Source organism: Mus caroli, chromosome 10 (genome assembly GCF_900094665.2).
Source record: "Mus caroli chromosome 10, CAROLI_EIJ_v1.1, whole genome shotgun sequence".
Classification (NCBI taxonomy): Eukaryota; Metazoa; Chordata; class Mammalia; order Rodentia; family Muridae; genus Mus; species Mus caroli.
This window is the reverse complement of record NC_034579.1, coordinates 79,386,999-79,409,766: the sequence shown is the minus strand read 5'-3', so window position 1 is coordinate 79,409,766 and position 22,768 is coordinate 79,386,999. Positions and strand designations below refer to the sequence as shown.

The window sequence follows — 22,768 nt, the reverse complement described above, 5'->3', positions numbered from 1 at the left end:
ATGGTAAGTAGGGAAGTGCGAACTCAAAATTACTTACAGTGTGATCAGGCTTATGTTATTAAAAAGTATGCGCAGAGTAAATATTGAGGCAAGGGGAACGCAAGTGTTGACCAAGGCTTTTTCTGCCCACAGGGATTATGGGTAGGATCCAACTTTTCTGCAGTTTCTGAACGTGAATTCTGGCACCTGGGGGAGAGGTATTTCTTCCCCTACCCTTTTGTCCAGGGTCAGACTAGAATATTCTTCCTCTCAAATGCTCTCATGAGGGAGGAGCTCACGAGGCCCTGAAGATTCACATACAGTTGGTGGCCGCTAGGGGAGCGAGAGAGATTGTTAGTGCTAATTGTCAACTTGACAAAACCTGAAGTCAACTGGGAGAAGGGCCCTTCGGGCATGACTTCCAGGGTTGTTTTGGTTCTTTAGTTGATGGGATGATCTGCCCACTGCAGGCGGGTGGCATGATCCTCTTGGCAGAGGACTCTGAACTGCATAAGAGTGAAGAGTGGAGCTAGCACGCGTGAACTAAGTCACTGCGCTTTGCTCTTGGCAGTGGACGTAATGTTGCCAGTGAACGTAATATGACTAGCTGTACAACTTCCTGCTGCCTTGATTTCCCCACAGTGATAGACCGAAACCTGGAATTGTGAGCCAACTAAACCCTTTATCTCTTAAGTTCCTTTTACAGTTTTTTTTTTCTTAAATCATAGCAACGGAAAAGAAACTAACACGGAAACCATGAGAGAGGAAGATGATAGGGTAATGGGAGGATGAATACTATCAAATCATATTATTTACATGTATGAAAATGTCGTAATGAAACCTATTGTGTATGATTAATACATATTAGCAGAATGAAAAACATTCCGGGCTGGTGAGATGGCTCAGTGGGTAAGAGCACCCGACTGCTCTTCTGAAGGTCCAGAGTTCAAATCCCAGCAACCACATGGTGGCTCACAACCATCCGTAACGAGATCTGGCGCCCTCTTCTGGAGTGTCTGAAGACAGCTACAGTGTACTTACATATAATAAATAAATAAATCTTAAAAAAAAAGAAAAACATTCCTTTGAGTGAGAAAACACAAGAATGCCCAGAAAATGGGAGTGGTGGCAGTAATGACAGAGACAGAAGCAATGGTTTCCTCCTGCCCACCATTTTATCACCTCCCGGGGCACCAGAAAAGCTGCTGTGTGGGTGCCCTTTACTTCATATTCTCACTATCTCCCTGTTTTCTTGGGGACCATTCAGCTCACCTGGCAATCTCAGGTCCCTGCTTTGTTGATTTCTCAACTTGGATGGTTACTTCCCACATCCTCACAACTCCTGATGGCTGATCAAATGGCTTGTCTCCAGGGAGCCCTCTAAAATGCTCTGGTCAGAACCTCATTCCCTTGCATACTTGCAACAACACATCCTAATAAAGAGGAACCTGCTTAATTTTATAGTGCTTCCCAGTTAACTATCACCATTTATGCTTCCTTCACGGATCCTTCCGCACAGAGACTACACCCTGGTTCTTGTTCTCTTCTGGGGAACAGATAGCATGCTCTTTGTGATGCACATTAGTAACCAATCTGCCATTATCTAGTAGTGACTCTGAACAAGCTAATTTAATTCTCTGTGAGAATGGAAAAGAATGGTAGAATAGATTTGTTGTGTACTTTAAGGGGAAAACACATAAAATAACTAACCTGGGCATCCCCCTTCTCTGTAAAATGGAGATAATGACAATATTTAACCTCAGAGAATTAAATGAGGAAATGCATATACATGCTTAAAAGTGCTCAAAGGGGGAGGGGTCTGGAGCCTTGTTTGTGCTTAATTAGCATTTAGCACTATTTTATTTTATTTTATTTTATTTGCTTTTCGAGACAGGGTTTCTCTGTGTAGCCCTGGCTGTCCTGGAGCTCACTTTGTAGACCAGGCTGGCCTCTAACTCAGAAATCCGCCTGCCTCTGCCTCCCGAGTGCTGGGATTAAAGGCGTGCGCCACCACGCCCGGCTAGCACTATTTTATTTTAGCATCACTACCATTGCCATCGTTATCACCACCACCATCGCCACATCATATCCATCATCACCATCCTCACCTTATCATTTCCAACCTCACCAACATCAGCAACATCATTATCGTATCATTTCTGCCATCACCAAACTCATCATCACCAGCATTATCAGCGCTCACTACCACCATCATCATGGCAGCCTTTTCATTATCATCACAATCATCTCTAGTCATCATCAGTGTCATATAAAATTGGTCACCACTGTGTTCATCGTCACCATCATCTCCATTCTCACCAATATTGTCACAGAATTTCAACCATCAAAATATTCATCACCATCATCTCCACTACCATCAACATTATTACATCATTTCATCATCATGTTCATCACCATCATCATCAGCATTACATCATTTCAGTCATCACCATGTTCATTACCATTACTACCGTCGCCATCATCACCAACATTGTTGCATCATGTCAGTCATCACATGATTTCCATCATCATTGTCATCTTCATCCCTGGACCAGAGAGGCCTTCAACATATCTCTAAGGAGGGCCGTCTATGTGAGACCATCACTACCTCTGCTTGAAACTCTTCGCTCTATAAGTGCTTCTACCTGCTGTGTCCCCTGTCTGTGACATGAGCCCCAAACAGAAAAATCATCTTGTCTCTCTCCAGCTGCTCGGAGCTTGGGCAGCTGGAGTTCAGTTCAAGGAACTTATTTGAGAATCCATCCACTGGTAATTGTGTTTCTCAAATGTCAGCCACCTGGGAATTACCATCATGATGTCTTCATATCTGTGCACAGCTTGTACAATTTATTTACTTAATATTTTCTCTTTAAATTGCCTCACTTGTTCATACAAATAAATTTATTTAAAAAGGAAACTTCATATCAGTGCCATAAATGGAAAACCAACATTTCCTCATACTCATGAAATATACATAGCAATTAAAATTAAAACGGCTCTATACATCACCTACAATCATCTTCCTTGCCAGCCCAGGGGATGCTTCTCCAACATGCCCAGCTCCTGCTCGAATGTACAGCCCCCTTGAAACTAAGACTGCTGTGAGCCAGGGGTGACTTCCCTGGAAAAAGATCACATAGTCCAATGAGGGCTGCTTCTGCCCAAATCTACATGTAGACAGACCTTTCTTTTTGAAAAGAAGGAAAGGTAAGAAGAAGGAAAAAGGAGAGGGGAGGGTGTGAGAGGCAAATAGAGGAGAGGAGAGGAAAAGAGAGAACCACATTCAAGGGTGCCCACAACTGCTCACAGACTCCAAGTCAATGTGGGGACCACATGCTCTCCTAGGATGTCACCTCTCTAGTATGTTTTTGAGCACACGTATATGTTCAACCCAGGATCTTCAAATTCTAAAGTTCAATTAAAAAACTTGATATTAGTCTGGATTTTTCTTTGAGCCCCCAACCTACTGCTCATTCTTCACTCTTCGTGTGTAGTTCACTTCAGGCTATTAATTTCTCATTCAAGGGACATTTGCTGAGCTGTGGGTGGTATACGAGGTGCTCAGAATACAAAGCTTACTCAGACACAGCAGAGAGGACAAAGAAAACTGTTTGAACTAAGACTTGTTGTCTAATTTCTGATTGTTCACCCCTGGGCAAGACAATGATCCTTCCTCACACCCGGTTTTTGTTATCTGTGAAGTGGGAACCACTAACAACGCCAGGAGTGTGTGCTGTGCACTTTACACAGTGATGATCCAGAAATGGTGAGTGTTTTTACCCCAAGATGATATGTCAGTCAGCATTCTACCACAGTAACAAAACACTTCAAGTCATCGACTTAAAAGGAGAATGAATATTGTCTATGGTCTCCTGGATTTACCACTTTGGGCCTGTGGAAACTTGCTATCTCATGGATGGAGTAGGAGGTAGAAGAGGCATCGTCATCTTGCTGCAGCCAAGAAAAAGCAAGAGAAACAGGAAGGGTTGGTATTCCAGTATTCCCTTCAAGGACACCCCTGCCCCCCACACTGACCAAGGGCTGGAAGATAAGCTTTCAATATATGCCTCTGGGAAACTTTCAGGATAAAAAGTGAAGCAAGGTAAATGGAGGGATAAAGGTGAGTGCTCCAGGCATTCCCAGTGGCTTAATACAGACCTGAATCTGAATATGATTTACTGAAGAAATGGCAAGGTGACTTGGAGAGACACCTCAGCTTTTAGGGCTGGTCCCCTCCTCAGGGACTTGGCAACCTTTCTGAATGTTGGGTATCTACAGTTAAGTCCAGAGCCTGTATACCCTCAGAGCAAACTGCACGTCCTCAGAGTTGGAGGAGCATAGCCCCAACTTGGTACCCCATCCTCATGGAGGTGCCTCTGGGATCTGAGAGCTACCTATTCACATGACCCTGGTAGGAGAGCAGTTCTATTTTGATGTGTGGCAGGGTTACCTGCCGAAGCCTGGGTGCAATTTCCAGCCCTTCCGATCACAGGTGAGGCTGATGAAGGAATTACTGTTCAACCTCCTCTTGCTTCCACCACCAGATCACAAAGTAGGGACAATATATCAAAAGTGGACCTGTAGATTTATCACAGCACCCTTATTAATTATTACTTGATGTTGTGACAAAACATCCAACAAAGAAAAAGAAAGTGTTTCTTTTTCTCCTCCTCCTCCTCCTCCTTCTCCTTCATCTTCTCCTCCTCTTCTTCTCCCTCCTCCTCCTCTTCTTCTCCCTCCTCTTCCTCTTCTTCTCCCTCCTCCTCCTCCTCTTCTTCCTCCTCTTCTTCTTCCTCCTCCTCTTCTTCCTCCTTCTCCTCTTCCTCCTCCTCCTTCTTCTAAAGATTTATTTATTATTATATCTAAGTACACTGTAACTGTCTTCAGACACACCAGAAGAGGGCGTCAGATCTCATTACGGATGGTTGCAAGCCACCATGTGATTGCTGGGATTTGAACTCACCTTCAGAAGAGCAGTCAATGCTCGTAACCACTGAGCCATCTCTTTGGCCCTTATTTGGCCCAGGGCCTCAGCTCATGGGATGGTGCCATTTATATTCAGTGTAGGTCTTCCTTCTTCAGTTAAACCTTTCTGGGAACATCCTCATAGACACACCCAGAGGTGTGTTACCATGGTGATTCTAATTTCCTCAAGTTAACTATCTAGATTAGCCAGCATGGCACCCTACTTCCATAGACATCAGTTGGTGCTATTATCATTATTAGCTATTAAGAAGGAGCTCTGCTCTTGAATCTTTCACCCTTGAGACTGCTTCAAGAGCTGAGATTCTCACTTCTGCTGCAAAAACAGTGGTTTTCTATTACCGGCCTGGACAGAACAACCTTTGAATATGAAGAAGAGTTCTCTGTGTCCACAGAGAGAGCTGGTCTGTGTTGATTCAGACTGCAGAGCAGTCTAAATTACTGTCAGATCTGAAGAGAGGAATCTTATTACCTTCTGTCTATGCTGGATTTTAACAGAGCACGTCTGCACACCGACTTCAGGCCCAACTTAATGAACACACAAAACACACTCGCAATTAGCAACACTCATTTGTGTGCCAACAATTCACACATGAAAGTCAACATCCAATGACGACGGTGTTTAATTTACACAGCAAATTATCCTTAAAAACAATTTCTGCAGCACGCTGCTCCCATGGGCTGCCTGCTTAGGTGAACCATGGAGTTGCTTAGCAAATTCTTTGAACAGAGGCTGGTGGGCACCTTGGAGGCACTTCAGGACTAACATTTGTACGTGTTAAATGTGTGTAAGGGTATAAGGGTGTATGTGTGTGTGTGTGTGTGTGTGTGTGTGCACATATGTGTGTGGAGGATCCACACTCAGGGACTCACACTTCCTTGAGAAGCACTGTACTGACTAAGTCATCTTCCTTGGCCCAAGACTAATCTCTGAGACCCGACAAGACAGTGCGTGGGCTACATGGTGTGGAGGCCTCTTCCCAAGTAATGTATATACAGACATGTTCCGACCCTGTAGTCAGATTCCACAGCTTGAGGGACAAGAGCATTTCCCATAAGGAGAAGGTCCAAATGTCTTTTGTATTCTGTTTTCTGGCAATGCTTTCCAAGGGTGTTGCTTGGAGCCTTTGTACATTCTGAGGACACCCTGGCAGTGTGTTAAAATGCAAACATCCATTACTTCCTTGTGGATACCTCAGAATCGTATTCATAAATATCACAACCTCAGAATTTGTGGCCATCAGACTTACTGCTGGATCCCATCATAACATGTGCTAATAAAAATCACAGAATGTGGGGGCTGGAGAGATGATGGATCAGTGGTTAAGAGCACTTGCTGCTCTTCCCGAAGACCTGAGTTCAGTTCCCAGCACCCACACGGTAGCTTACAACCATCTGTAACTCCAGTCCCAGGGGATTTGACACATGTGGACATGTAGGTAAAACACTCATACACATAAAACACACACACACACACACACACACACACACACACACACAGCCTATGCCATGATTTAAATGCAAAAAAATTGGTTTTCTTTCTTTGTAGTTTTATATCTTATGCACTAAAAAATGTTCTAAGACAGGGTCTCTAGACATCACCAGACTCCCAACAGGGGAATGTCACTCATAAGCTTTAGATCAACCACACAGCAAGGAGTCAGAAGATACTGTTACTAGGAACAATATCTCATGGCTTTGGAGGTCTGAAAAGGATGGGAATCCCACCTCTCAACACAGAGGCCAGGAAAGCAGCTATCTTGTGACTGTTATGGTTTGTATATGAGGCATGTCTCACTTAAAAGGCTCATCTGTTGGAGGTTTGGCTTCTGGCCTGTGGTGCTACCTTAGAAGGTGCTAGAAACTTCAGGAGGTAAAACCTAGGTGGAAGAAGTAGTTTCTGGTGATGGGTCCTTGAAGTGATCATGTTCCCCCTGCTCTCTTCCTGTCTTGTTCTTGGCTTCCTGTTTGCAAGGAGATAAAAAAAAATCCCCCTTGGACACATAATCCTATCATCATGATGTTCTGCCTCACAATGAATCAAAAAATACAGAACCAAGTTGCCAGGGATGGACCCCTCTGAAGCCGTGGGCCCCAATAGACCCTTTTCTCTTGTGTTATTCTGTTGGGTATTTTGTTACAGTGAAAGAAAAGTCATGAATACAATGCCAGAGATTGGCTCCTGCTCGTTCAAAGCTTGCTATCACAGAGATGCAGCTTGTCCCCATGGGAGGTCACGTTCTGGGTGGGTCAGGGACTCCTCTGGAGGAGGGACAGGCTGGGTTCTGGGTGTAAAGCTTTGTACTGCTCAGGATCTGCTGTGATTGCTGTATCAACTTCTGTCCAGTTTAGTTGTCTAGAAATCAACGCTCCAATCCCACCAGGAACTGAGAGACAGCTAAGCTGTTTAACAGTCAACTGAGAGTCTTGAGCAAATATAGTGGTAATTTCCTTTGCTTGCTGTCCTGGATAGTTTTTATTGTCAACTCAAGGGAGTCTCAACTGAGGGATTTTTCAGGTAATTCTCAGACTAGATCGTCCAGTGGGCAACCTGTCTTGACTGTTGATTGATTGATGTGGTAAGGCCTAGCCCACTGTGGGCAGTGCCATCCTCAGGCAGGTAGTCTTGAGTTGTATAAGAAAGCAGGCTGAACATGAGCTGAGGGTTCAAGTCAGTAAACAGCACCCCTCCACTACCACAGCTTCAGCTCTTGTCTCCAGGCTCCTGCCTGAGTTTATCCTGGACTTCCCTCAGTGATGGACTGTGACCTGGAGGTGGATGCTGAAATAAATCCTTTCCTGATTCAGGCTGCTTTTGGTCTTGTGCACTTTATCTCAGCAACAGAGGAGAAAGGAATACAGTGGGTCTGGCTGGCTGGCACAGGCCCAAATCAGGGCGTATATAACCAAATATTCTTCAAACCCGGGATACTCCAAACTTGACTGTTTTCTCTGTGTGAGCCATTTTTTTTTTCATTGCTGCAACAAAATGCCTAACAGAAATACGAGAGGAAAGATTTTTGGCTCACAGGGTTCAGTACTCCGAAACCCTGTGTCCCCGCTTGGCTTCATGTGTGTGTGCAGAAAATCAGGATGGCAGAAACGAGACACCATGACAGTCACACCTAGAAGAATGCTTCCTAATCCCCTAGACATTTCTTCCTTTTTTCACTTATTTATTGTGTGCTACGTGTGTGAATGTGTATGTGCCAAGGCATCTACGGGGGGTGTCAGAGGACAACTTGAGGAGGTGGTTCTCTGCTTTCACCATGCGGGGCTTGGGGATAGAATTTGGGTCATCAACCTTGGCAGCAGCACCTTCACCCACTGAGCCACCTCAGTGGTCCTCCCTGGGCATTTTTTCATCCAATCATGGTAGCACAATTGACCACTACATCTTCTCTTATTTCTTTTATACTTTTTTGTGACCCTCCTCCTTTCCTTCTTTCTTTACCCCTTTCTTCTGTGTTTCATACTTTCCAAGTTCCAGATACTGTTATATGTATGTATGTATGTATGTATCAATCTGTGTATCTATCTATCTATCTATCTATCTATCTATCTATCTATCTATCTATCTATCATGTATCTATGTATCCATCTATCTATCTTCTGTCTATCTATCATCTATTTATCTATCTATCTATCTATCTATCTATCTATCTATCTATCTATCCATCTTCTATCTATCTATCTATTATCTATCTATCATGTATCTATGCATCTGTCTATCTATCTATCCTCTATTTGTCTATCTAATATATATCTACCATCTATGTATCTATTTATGTATCTATCTATGTACCTATCTATATATGTATCTATGTAACTATCTATCTATCTATCTATCTATCTATCTATCTATCTATCTATCTATCATTATCTATCTGATACTGTTCTATCAGTGAACACATCAAACGTTTGTCCCATCAGGAAGGGAGGACAGACTCCAGCAGGGAGAGAGGCAATGCAAAAAGTAAAGCAGTTAAATGTGGAGCGTGACTAGGAGATGGGAGGGAGGGGACTGTTATGGGTTTTGGGCTTTTAATTGGAGTAAAAAAAACAGACTGTGGTTATGCTGTGCAACTTGATAAATATACTAAAAATGCCAGAAGTGGATGTGTAGATAAGCTGGGTGTGACTTGTGCCTCAATAAGGAGACCATGGAAACACAAATGCACCGAGTAACGCTGGAGGATGGTAGGTGCTGGGCATAACACGTAAGAGCGATGGATAAGGGATGAAGGCTGCTGTGGACCAGTGAACTGAATGTGTACGTCCTTCGAGGTTCATGTGTGGAAGCCTCAGCCTGCAGTGTGACAGTGTTAGAAAGCGGGGCAATTAGCAGAGGTTTAGGATTGGTCGAGTCCAAGAGGGTGGGGCCCTCATGATAGGCCTTCTAGGAAGAGGTCCATTGAGAAGGTAACGTCTGTAAGTTGGACAGAGAGCCATCACCAAGAGATGAATTTCTGACCTTGAACTTCCCATGCTCTAGAGCTGTGAGAAAGAAAAGTCTTTCCCAACCCCGCCTCTGTGTATGTGCACAGTATGAGGGTACCCTTGTATGAGAACTGCACAGTGTGAGGGTACCCTTGGAGGCCAGAAGAGGGGATTGAACTCTTGAAGCTGGAGTTACGGGTGGATGCGACTCTCCTGACATGGGTGCTAGGAAATGAATTAGAATCCTCTGCAAGAACAGCAAGGGCTCTTGACTGTTTATTCATCTCTCCAGACCCCAGATGCTTGTCTTGTCTATTCTCATGGATTGCTTTACTAGCTGAGGTAAGAAAAGAGTCTTTAGAGAATCACTGTTTCACAAGGGTGAGAAAGCAAGACATAGAGGGTTGTTTTGGCTTGGGGGAGCAGTCAGTGCAAAGGTCCTGGGGTTTCCTCTTGTGGTCAAGGAGCAGAAAGGACCAAAGGGAGGACAGAGTGTAGTGGATGGGGAGCCTGAGAGCAGTTCTGAGGACTTCGGCTTGTCCTGTGGATCAGAAAGGAACCAGGGATGAATTCTGAACAGAAGACAGAGGAGATCTGATGTGCATTCAACAGATGCTGCTATAGCCATCAATAGTTAATGGGCACTATTTAGAGATCACATATATTGCCTGCAGCAGGCAAGATACCACACCCTGAGATAGGCGTCTAAGTATTCCGTATCAGAACATCAGCCAGCACTGGCTGAGATGGTTTCTTCAGTGTAATTGGAAAGGATACAGGCTCAGGGCAGATGCAGACTAGATTTCCCTAAGGCAATGACAGAGCTGGGAGACTTAGCAGGCCTTCCTTCCTCTAGAGCCCTTATCTTCCCTAATTTCACTGGCACTGCTTTGTGTACACAGCAAAAACTCAATAAAGGCACCCTGGACAGGTCAGCATGAGTACCTTTGGCATGAGAGACTGGCATGCCACTTCTGACATAGAGAGGCTATGTGGGACAGACACCAGGTTTGGAGAGACTGTCCACTTACTGAGCTCGGCGATGCTGCCCACCCGTGTGGCCAGCAGGGACTGCTCGATGGTCCTCAGCTCTGACTGGCTGAACATGGGGAGCTCTCCCGGCTTGCTGGGCCGCTGTGGGTCTCGATGCAGGTTCAGGCTCTCTGGCAGGCTCAGCACACCTGCAGTAGGGAGGGACAGAGAAGACGACAACTGGTTACTTTTCCATTTATCAAGCGAGAGGTGCCAAACTTCTGTCAGAAGCTGAGACAGGAACCCACACTCTGGATCTCCAACCCCTTTTGAAACAGGGTAGCATATAGAGCTCCCATTGGCGCTGGCCCCAAACATTATGTAGCCAAGGGTGACCTTGAACTTGTGATTCTCCCTCCTCTATCTCCTGAGTGCTAGGATTGCAGGTGTGCACAACCATGTCCAGTTTATTCGGCGCTGGAAATCAAACCTAGCCTTCATCCCTGATAGACAAGCAGAAACCAACTGAGCTACATTCCAGACCTTGGACCCCTTTTAGATATAGATGCTAATTTACCAGCCATGTGAGCCACTATCTGGACACTATATTTCCAAAGATCATGAACAGACTCGTTCTCTGGCCTGGCAGAGAATCTGTCTGCTGAGAGGTGCTTCTCCTGAACCCAGAGATGACTGCCTCATTCTTTCTTCCAGAGACAGCTCAAGCACTAGGGACTGGAGAAGGGCAGTCCCTGCAGGTGGTAGCCTTTGAGGGCTTTCTTCATTGGTTGAATACATGTAACTGGTGTGGACGGCCTGTGATCTGGGAGGCAAGGCTTCAGAATTTCTCTGTAATGATGTATATGGGGTTGGGGCTAGGATTTCTATACCTTGTACACTACTCTTCCCTCCCTTTTTGCTCTGGAAACATTTAGTGAGGACCTGAATTGTAACTATGTGGCTTACCCAGAGTCATTTACCCGTCACTAAATTTGCTAACCACCCCAGGGAGGAAGGAGTGTGTCCCTGCTTCTTGAATTTCAAATCTGATGAATTGACTTACTTTGGTCAAGGGTGCGTTAACAGAGAGGACAGATTCAGAGCCTGAAAAGTGCCTATGACATTGAACTTGCTTTCCTGAGCTCTGCCTTTATGATGAGCAGAACATACCCTGGGTAGTCTTGCTCATTTAAGGAAGGGGAGAAACACACACACACACACACACACAAACACACACACACACACCCTCGATGCTCACAGAGTAACTTGGGAGAGATAACCCATGATCCACATACAGGTGCTGAATTAGAGGAAGCAGAAGGTAAAGCCGGTGAGCTCAGCTTCACTCACCACCCAGCCGGCCGGCTCAGATCTCAGATCTCAGTAGCCCCACCCAAATCCTGCCAATCAAAGCCCTGGCTGAGACTGTGGGGGAAGGGGGAGGCAGCTAGAGTAACCATTGTTTCCAATGTGTGGTAACAGTGGCTAAAGGATATGAAGACCCATTCAAAGTCTATAGCCCTGAAATTTTTCACACAAATTTTCATTGAAGACCCTTCTCGAACTGCTTATGTGTCAGACACTTTGTAGCTCCAAAGAACGTACTTCATATCACAGCCCAGCACACACAGAGGGCCCACTAATGTGCTGGAACAGGCAATGAGCTTGGGAAACATCACAGCCTGGCAGACAGGCCAATTCAGCCTCACTAGTCACAGGACACCTGAGGACCTTTCAGTTTTTAGACAGGGAAGGCCAGACCTACAGAAGGTGCCCACTTGCAAGAGATCCTTCTGCCTCTCTAACATCCTCCCACTGGAACCTGGCAGGGAGGCCTTGTCCTCTTCTTCCTTCCTCACACCAACCTGAAGGTCAGAGGCTGGACCAAGAGGCTGCTGCCACAGCAACAGATCTTGGGCTTATCCCTCATCTGAGGTCTCTGATGTCTGTGGCTCTAACACACAGACCTCCTATCACCTTGAAGGGGTCAATACATATGATGCCAGAAAATCATGATCAGGACTAGAAAGTGAGGTTAAATTTCATGGACCCCTCACTTGTGGGTAGAGGGAAGCAGAATCAAGGGGCTTAAAGAGCCAAGAGTGAAGTCCTGAACACGGAGGGGGAAGAGGAGGACCAGTGTCAGCACAGGTCCTCAGGTGTCCCTAGGGTTTTCATGTGCCTGTGGCTTTCATCACTGGCTGTGGGATAACCCAGATTGCCGGCCGTTTGCTGCTCTTTCCATAGGGATCAATGGGCACAGGAGAAAGAAACTTGAGTCTGGGTCTCTGAGCTTCACCCTAGCTTGACCTCAGACAGGTCCGAGAACCTCAGTGTGAAGTGGGGGCGGGGGATAAAGCACTGGATTTGTCTTTCTTCTGGGGCTGCTGGGGACAGGGATGGGAAATGAGATCCGATGGGCTGTCTTTCAAGTGCTAAGCAGAAGGGTTCACCACATATCGACCTGAGATGAAAGTCGGCATACAAACGCCAGCTCTGGATTTCTTCACGCTTCATCGTGCAGACGAACAATCCCCCTTGGAATTGCTTGTCCTTTCGGAGAGGTATGAAATTCAAATGAGGAAGTGCCATTATTCAAAGAAGCCTTAAGAACTGGACGGCGGAGATTTGCAAAATCTGTAATTGATCTATTATGCAAAGATTATGTATTACGGCTTTATTTTCTTAACTCCATATATATATTGTCTTAGGACTCTCTGACTGTGACGAGACACCATGACCACGGCAACTCTTATGAAAGAAAACATTTCACTGGGACTGGTTTACAGTTCAGAGGTTTAGTCCATTATTGTCATGGCAAGAAGCATGGAGACACAGGCAGACATAGTGCTGGGAAGCAGCCCGAAGTTCTACACCTGGATTGGCAGGCATCAGAGAGTGACTGCTGAGCCTGACTTGAGTTTCTGAAACTTCAAAGCCCACCTACAGTGACACAATTCCTCCAACAAGGCCATACCAAGGACACACCTCCTAACAATGCCACTCTCTATGGGCACATGGAGCCCAATTTCATTCAAATTGCCTCATAGGGCTTAACACATAAACTGAAATACTTATTTTTTTCTAATGTAAAAACTATCTAGGTGAATAAGAAGGCCTGAACACCAAAGTTTAGTGTCTGATGCAAGTCTATCATTGGAGTTGAGGCCAGAATGACTTGCTGATCAAGATCCAAGGTCACAATTGAATTCAATTAAGACTGAAGTTCAGAGGGGTGGGAGAGATGGTTCAGCAGGTCAAGTATTTGCTGTAAGCATGAAGACCTGAAAAAAGCATGTAAAAGCCAAATATGGGGCTGGTGAGATGGCTCAGCAGGTAAGAGCACTGACTGTTCTTCTGAAGGTCCTGAGTTCAAATCCCAGCAACCACATGGTGGCTCACAACCACCTGTAGTGAGATATGGCGCCCTCTTCTGGTATTTTGGAGTACAGCTACAGTGTACTTATTTATAATAATAAATAAATCTTTGGGCCGAAGCAAGCGGGTCTGACCAGAGTGAGGGAGGTTGACCAGAGCGAGCAGAAGTCCTAAATTCAATTCCCAACAACCACATGAAGGCTCACAACCATCTGTACAGCTACAGTGTACTCATATACATAAAAAAACAAATCTTTTTTAAAAAGAGACAAATATGGCAGCATGAACCTGCAACCCTAGTCCTGGTGTGTATGTGTGTGTGTGTGTGTGTGTGTGTCTGTGTGTAGACAGGAGCTTGCTAGCCAGGAAGCCCAGTGAGCCCAAATCAGTGAGCTCTAGTTTGAGACCTTGCATCATCATCATCATCATCATCATGTTGAGATTGATAGAGGAAGAGTGCTGATGTTGACTATACACGCATGTATACTCACCAATGTACACGTACACACACACACACACTGTCCCCGAGAAATCTGTTTTCGTGAGATTCTGTGTATTTTTCATTTGGCTGAAGAAGGAGTGCATTCAAATCCTCAAAAAGGGGTTGTTACCTCCAAGACCTACAATCAGTCCACGGCTGTGAGCCACCACAGCCACGCCCATCAAGGTTCCTGATCATGGCTGGTGCTGAGGTGCAGAAAGGCCAGCAGGGCATGGCCCACGGAGCCAAGTTACTTTGCAAACTGGATAAGACTTCTCCAGGCTCCAGGCAGTTTCTCTACCTGTTGAGAGCAGCTAAACGGTGGGCACTGTGAGTTTATTGTGATGATTAAACACAGCAATGCAGTGAGACCCTCCGGCCTCTGGCGTGAGAGCTTCACAGGCACCGCCCTACCAAACCTGAAGTCTCATCTATCTAGTATCTGGATTCAGTGAGGATCTTCCTTCCAAGGTCTCGTGTGACTGGAGAAAGAGAATCTTTTCGTCAAGTCACCCAGTGCATAAGACCTAAGGGCTCTACTACTCTGCACGGGATCTCGGACACACTGTGTCTAGCAGCTCCTCTGTCATGGAGGCTATCAGATAAGCTGCTCTTCCAACCTGCTTCCCTTCTGAGGAGCACAGCATGGCCCTGTGGCAAACAGAGTGCCCCACCGTCCTCTGTTTTTTATCACTGGACCTGGGTCAGGGATGTACTTGCCCATGAGGAGAAACCCATACTAGCCCCACCCACCCTCAGGGATGATGCTGGTGATGATGGAGGAGGAGGCCAGCTAAGCTTTATTGAGTACCAAGTCAGTTGGCACTGTACCAAGTACTTTTTATATTTACATTAAAATGTATTTGAATTCTCACAGTCAGACTTGTTAGCATTCAGTCTAAGCTCCTCCCCACAGTTATCTGGCAACAGCCAGGTAGGCCTAACCCACTATAAAAGGGGCTGCTTGGCCCCTCCTTGCTCTCTTGTTCCTCTCTTGTTCTCTTGTTCTTTCTTGCTCTTCTCTCACCCCTCCCATGTGATCATAGCAGGCCTCTATTCCTCTACTTCTCTCTCTCTCTCTCTCTCTGCCTTTCTTTGCCTCTACTACCCCCTTAATGGCCTTCTCATGCCCTTAATAAACTCTATTCTATTCTACACTATACCATTGTGTGGCTGATCTGTCAGGGGGAAGGGATGCCTTGGCATGGGCCCAGTGAGATACCCCCTCCCCCATACCTCATATCACACCTCCATAGAACATACCCCTTCTCTCTTTATCTTTTCACAAACACAACAACACTAAAGTAGAAGAACCTGTTATTATTATTATTAATTATGATGATGTGATGATTTGGAGGCACCAAAAGATAATAGTTTAGGACAGTCTCTGGATTTGAATAGTCTTCCTTTGAACCATAACTACAGTACGTATGGTGGCTTGACACTCTTGGCCTACAGGTTGCCTATCTTTGGTGTTTCCTGTGAGTAACCTAGAGTTGTGATGCAGCAACGGAAGGAGCCAGGATCAGGAGATGCATATGCCATGCTGAGGGTGGGGTGACAACGTGGGTCTGGTTCTCTTGGCACAGGGTTGGGCTCTGCCTCTTCTGTCTCTGGCTGCAAGAGGAGAGTAGACTGTGCTGGCGCTGGCTGCCAACCTGGGCTCCGTCTTCCATGGAGTGAGAAGCTGAAAGCGAAGATCCTGCCAGCATCTCGGCTTTCCCAGCAAATGGGAGGAACGGAGCTTTGGAAGAGACACAGCTCACTGCTAATGCCCACTTCGCCACCTTCTGTGGGGGTTGTCCCGCTCTGACTTGGTTGTCCTGGCCCTATTCCACCCTTCGCAGTGTTGGATATTGCTCTCGCCATGACTGGTGGAGAGGCAGGAATGGGATAATATATATGGACAAGCTGGCACAGTGAATGGAGTCGATAAATGTTTGCTAATAAAGTAAGTAAATGAAGTTTTTTGGAGCTAAAGATTTAGGAAGTCAATAATCCAGTCGCTGCTAGAAGGCTTTCTTTTACTGTTAGATTTATGAAGAAACAAAATAGAAAGTCAGAGCTTTTTTTTTTTTTCTTTTTTCTTTTTTAAAATATGTCTATACCACCAGCTTGGAGCTCCCCTTTTATTTTAAAAAGATTTGGCAGCAGGAAGCAGATTTAGGGCTGGTTTAGCGAGCCCTCTGTCTGTGTGAAACAAGCCCTTTTTCTGCTAGTGTGAGCACAGTTCCTGGTTCACGGTTTGCCCAAGCACGAGTTACCTTTTCAGAGATCTTAGAAATATTGGACCCAGAGCACCTCAGAATGAGAGTGGAGGAAACATCAGTGTAGATCCTTTCTAGAAATGGGTGCCAGGGCCCACTGAGTTGGGGAGTCTAAAACCTGTTTAAGGAAGGGCCTGTTGACCTTCAGAAAATGCAAATACCCGAGCCGGTTGGGTCGATGCCTGAGGCCCAAGGCCTCCAGCTTAGCTGTGAACACAGGCCTCCACCAGCTGGAATATTGTGGAAGAAACAGCAGAGGTCAGACTATGCCCTGCATCGTCCTGTGTGGTCCCGGGAAGCCGCCCCAGGCAAGCCCAAGGCAGCCTCCGTTTTGGATGTTTCCTAGGGACTCAGTACCAGCTGGGATTTGAGAATGGGATTCCACGGAGCAGTTCAAAGAGCCTGAGTTCTGGAAGCTGGGTTTGGCCCACAGCACTGATGCATGTAGTTAGCCTCCCCTGAAGCACCGGTTTCCTTGGGAATACTATAGAATAATGGAGAACTTCCAGCATAGCCGTCAGTTGCCTTGCCGCTGGAAGATTAAATGAGTGAAATACAGCTTGCTCTCTATAAATAGCTCAATAATGGCAGCTGCTATTATCATTATAATTGTTGTTGGAGGACAGTCAGGGGAGGAACAAAGGCCCAGAGGCAGGTGCTCAGCATGTGGGGGAAGTGCCAGAGTCGAGGGTGCAGAGGTGGTAAGTGGACACAGGCAGCTGCAGATCACAGAGGATTTTATTAACCGGCCAGAATCTCCACCTTCACCTTCAAGGAGCTATGCTTCTCTCTCAACTCACAGCCCATTTTCTAGAAACAGTGATCTCACACTGCATCTCCATCCTCTCTTCCCACCTCCATCCCCACTTCCACTGGTCTAACAAATTCAAAATTATCCTTCTGAGCCCGACTTGGGATGCCAAGGACTTGAAGAAGCTTCAGGCCCTGCTTTCGAGGAACTTTCAGTCCAGGCAGCCAGGGAGGCAGCGAGAAGGTCAGTGGAGACTGCCAGAAACAAGACCCAGAGAGGTAGGACAGGTAGAATGGAGTCACAAGTATGAAGTGGCTGAATGTGATCTCACAAGCTGTCCTTCCCTCTGAGAGCCACAGGCAGCCAGCTTTTCCTCCTGCCCAGCTAGGGATGAGCTAGGGCTAGCTTCCCTCTGGGCTTAGTGCACTGTTGGAGCTCTGCTGCTCTAGAGACTTGGTATAAGAGGCCAGGGACAGAGACAATGGGAAGGTTAATGTGACTCTAACACTGGTGGCATAATGAGAGAATTAACTGCTGAAGCAAGAAAGTCAAGGGTTAAAAGCTTAGCTCATTCTCTCATTCAGTGAGCATTAGCTGAGCACCTACTAGGCGCCAGGCAATGCTCTAGGTTCTTAGGATCTGGTAGCAAAGCACTGGAAAGCCTTGATATTTGTGCCTAGTTTTTGTGTTTCAAACGAACACTCCAACAACATGACTCAAATATGCCAGCAACAGGCAGTAAGGGCCACAGAGGAAATGGCAGAAAATGATGAAGAAGAAGCCCTGAGGTAGAGGCTTGAAGGAAGTGACAGGAAGTATCAGGTATTTCTGGTAAAGAGTGGGACAACAAAGGGGTCTGTCTGTAGGAGGGAAAGCGGAAGGTGGTGCGTGGTGCGTGCTGCGCCTGTTAGAGAAAGGAACGGAGTAGCAAGTCCAGAGATGTTGTCTGCTGATAGAGCACTGAGGATGGACTGGGTGAGGCCAAATGGGTGACCCCCAAAGACGTTGGGTCTGACCTTGAGCAAGGTGGGACACACTGGAGGATCCTGAATGGAGAAGGGTGGAATTGGACCTGGTTTGAAGGGCCACTCTAGGGCAGCTAGGGCAGAGTAATTCTAGTAATTAGAGGGCATACATAAAATGGGCCAGACAACAAAGATGCTAAGTGGGTGCTGGGTGTAAGAAAAAAAGAGAAGAGTCTAATCGCAAGGGGCACAGGGTGGGTCTGTCTTTACTTGAGGGGGCTGGGTTTGGAGAAAAGGCCATGTATGCTTAAGATCGTGCTAAGCACACTTCCTTGCTGCTCCTCGGATGCAGTCTTCTCACGTGAGCCCTGGGGTGGGAGATATTTCTTGCCCTCTTCAGTCCTGCCAGTAGGGATTGTTGCTAATCATGCCTGCCAGGCTGTTGGCCCCCTTCCGCACTCCACCCTCTTCTCTCCTAGGGTTCTGCCTCCACTGTATCATCCATGCAATCTCTCTGCTTGGTCCTCAGTGCTATCTACCTTGAAAGGAAAGAAAAACCACATTTTCCAGTTCCCCCATGTCTTTAGTGAAGGAACTTCCTATGGCTTAGTGGGTCATGAGAACACTTGCTTTAAGCCCTAACACTTCCTAGGAAGAGTCTCAGAAGAGTGTCATAGAGGATCTCCCACGGGGTCTGGCGTAGCTGTGGAAGTATCAACAGTGGTCAGCTCCCAGGAGGAAGGTGTGTGGTCTTTGGATGGTTCTTTACAAAGCTTACACAGTGGTGACACTGAGGGGAAAACTGGCACAGAACTGGATAAAAATCAGCCTTGGGGTGTGGCTAACAGTAAAATTCTACGAGTTAGAAATAGTCTTTGACATTTCAATTATTTTCATGGCAATAGATCAGGCAGAATTTTGGACAACTGGGACTGTTTTGCTTTATATCAAGTTGATTGTGCATCTACCTCTTAGATATTTATAATCCAAATGTATATATCCACTCATCCATCCAACCACCTACCCAGTCATCCTCTAACTCACTCATCCATCTGCCCATCCATCCATTCACCCATCTATCCATCCATCCCATCCACCCACCCACTTATCCATCCATCCATTCACCCATCCATCATCCATACATCCATCTGCCCATATAACAGGTCATTTTTAATTAGTTAAATAAAACGTGTGAGGATTTACAATGTGCTAAACCACAGAGACCCAGTAGGCAATATAACAAAGTAGCTGCCTTCATGCAGCTTAATGTCCATCTATCCTTCTGTCATTCAGTCTTTCATCACACATCTTATCTTTCTTTCTGTCCTTCTATCCATTGACTCCACACCCTGTGCCTGATTGGGGCTGCAATGAAAAGTAAGACACACTGAAGCTACCCTTTAGGAACTCAATGAGGTGGTGAGGCTGTCCATGCCCATGAGTGCTACAGGTGCTGTAAAGGAATTCTGCATGCTATGTGGATGGCATAATAAGGAACTGGGGATTCCACCTGGGTGGCAGGCCAAGAAAGGCTTCATGGATAAAGAGAGAATGAATGCATGTTCATTGTGTGACCTGGATGGGCTAGTGGAAGGTATAAAGGCTAGAAGACAGAGGTGTCATGGTGACTGCATGAAGATGCTCATTGCTGGGGCAACACACAGAAGGGAATTTCAATGAAGTGGGTAGGGCTGGACCAAGGAGGGGTCAGAGTGCCTATTGAGCGTCTATATCATTGAGTCAAGCGACCTCCCTGAGAGCCAGTTCTGGTGTCTCATTCCAACCTACATGAGGCCAAGTTTCCTGAATAGCATTCTGGTTAGAATAGCCACAGGAAATCAGCAGAAGTCCCAGCTCAGGCTGCCAGCCAGCTTAGAGCAATGCAACATCCACACTGTTCTCTGTCCCTCGGCTGCCTAGGACCCAAGTGCTGCCTGTGAGCTCCTCTGGCTCAGCCAATGAGATAAGAATCCTGTGCCATGTTTCTCTGTGCGTTCAACACCCACCCTATCTTCCCTACCTCACCTGTACCTCATCTATACCTCCACCTCTACCTCATCTCTACCTCCACCTCTACCTCATCTCTACCTTCACCTACCTCACCTCTACCTCCACCCCTACTTTACCTCTACCTCACCTCTACCTCACCTCTACCTCACCTCTACCTCATCTCTGCCTCACCTCACCTCTACCTCATCTCTACCTCACCTCTACCTCATCTCTGCCTCACCTCTACCTCATCTCTGCCNCCTCACCTCTACCTCATCTCTGCCTCACCTCTACCTCATCTCTGCCTCACCTCTACCTCATCTCTGCCTCACCTCACCTCTACCTCATATCTGCCTCACCTCTACCTCATCTCTGCCTCACCTCTACCTCACCTGTACCTCACCTCTACCTCACCTGTACCTCACCTCTACCTCACCTCTGCCTCACCTCTACCTCACCTCTACCTCACCTCTGCCTCACCTCTACCTCACCTCTGCCTCACCTCTACCTCACCTCTACCTCATCTCTGCCTCACCTCTGCCTCACCTCTACCTCACCTCTACCTCATCTCTGCCTCACCTCACCTCTACCTCACCTCTACATCATCTCTGCCTCACCTCTACCTCACCTCTGCCTCACCTCTACCTCACCTCTGCCTCACCTCTACCTCATCTCTGCCTCACCTCTACCTCACCTCTGCCTCACCTCTACCTCATCTCTGCCTCACCTCTGCCTCACCTCTACCTCACCTCTACCTCACCTCTGCCTCACCTCTACCTCACCTCTGCCTCACCTCTATCTCATCTCTGCCTCACCTCTACCTCACCTCTACCTCACCTCTGCCTCACCTCTACCTCATCTCTGCCTCACCTCTACCTCACCTGTACCTCACAAGTACAGTTAGCCCCTGGGTTTTGCTGGGTGAGACCCCTGGCTGGATTCTGTTTCTGCAGAACTCTCTAATGACCTTCATCCTAGAAAGATCGTCTCTTTCCCTGCATAGATGCTGAGATAATGAAGACAGCCACAAGTTGACATCCTTTCTCTTAGATGTCCCTTTTCAACCTTGCTCCTTCTGCAGACATTCACTTAAAACACCTAAACCGTTTGCAAACAGCAATCATAAAGTCACACATAGGCATTTGAAAGACTTTCACATTAAAAACAGTAAGCAGAAAGCAACCTCCTTTTCTTTCCCTGCCCCACTCTCTCAAGGGACTCTATTACCAGTTTCTTATGTAAGATCTTTCTATCAACACTCGTTCATTCATTCACTCATTCACTCACTAACTCACTAATTCATTCACTGACTCACCCATTCACTGACTCACTCATCTACTCACTTGTTCACTCACTCACTCATTCACTCACTCACTCATTCACTCACTCATTCACTGATTCACTCATTCACTGAGCCACTCACTCAGTGACTTGACACTTGCTTATTCATTCACTCACTCATTCATTCATGCACTCATTCACTTACTCACTCACTCATCCACTCACTCACTCACTCATTCCCTTATTTATTCATTCACTCACTCATTCATTCATGCATTCATCCACTCACTCATTTACTCACTCACTCACTCACACACTCATTCACTGACTCACTCACTCATTCACTATTCATTCGTTTATTCACTCATTCACTCACTCATTCAGTCACTCATCCACTCACTCACTCACTCACTCACTCACTCACTCACTCACTCACTTACTCACTCACTTAACATTACGAAGCTCAAACAATGTGCAGGTTCTCCAGGGAATAAAAGTCTGATAGTTCTTGCCTTCCTGAGCACAGAATCCAGCCAGAGAGACTAACGTTCATCTAAAGAGCATACAGAAGACAATGCAAGTAGAACTTTGCAAAACACCATGAAGAAAATGTTCATGCATGCTACCATGCCCTAACCCATGTAGAAGCTAGATGGTAGCATCACTTAATTTAATTTCTGTTACCCTACTAAGACAGAAGTCTGACATTACCAGAAAGTCCTGAGCTCAGTGCAAAGTGGTGAGTTCCTTTTACTAGCAGGGCTTCTCCTCTGACCCTGTCATAGGAGCCCCAAATCCCTATACCCTCTGTAGAATTTCACATGGCCTTGGTTAGGTGACAGATTCGGCTTCCTTTTTTCCAAATAAGAGCCCATTCAGTTGGCACCTGAATTCCTGGAATGCCTCCCCATGCTAATGAGGCATCTCACTCAGCAAATGACCTTTTCTACCCTGGATATGCCTACCCACTTCCCCAAAACTATATAACCCTTGATTCACCCCGAATAAAGTTGATCTTCCTCTCTGAGTCCCTGTGAGTCATTATTACTGTTCTTACTCACAGGCCATCAGAAACCCTGTTTGTCGACTCTGCTCCCTTTGTCCTCATGGGCCAGTGACCAATGACTCTGGGGAGAAGGGAGACCCACAAATTCATATAATTCTAAGTAAACATACTTTCTCTGAAGTCATTAGCATCTGTTTCCTTTGTCTCTAAGTTAGTCTACCCAGATTCTCATTGATAAAAATGTTCTTTGCACTTTAAGAAACCAGCCTTTTGCTG

The 22,768-nt window shown here is 46.2% G+C and overlaps 1 protein-coding gene across 1 annotated transcript in view; it reads right to left on the bottom strand.

Moving 5' to 3' along the window:
* Btbd11 (BTB domain containing 11) overlaps positions 1-22,768 on the bottom strand; it is a 273,159-nt gene that overhangs the window by 105,628 nt on the left and 144,763 nt on the right. Inside the window, exon 2 of the mRNA XM_021174021.2 lies at positions 10,434-10,583. Within this exon, the coding sequence (XP_021029680.1) occupies positions 10,434-10,583 (150 nt within the window). The remainder of the gene's footprint in view (positions 1-10,433; positions 10,584-22,768) is intronic.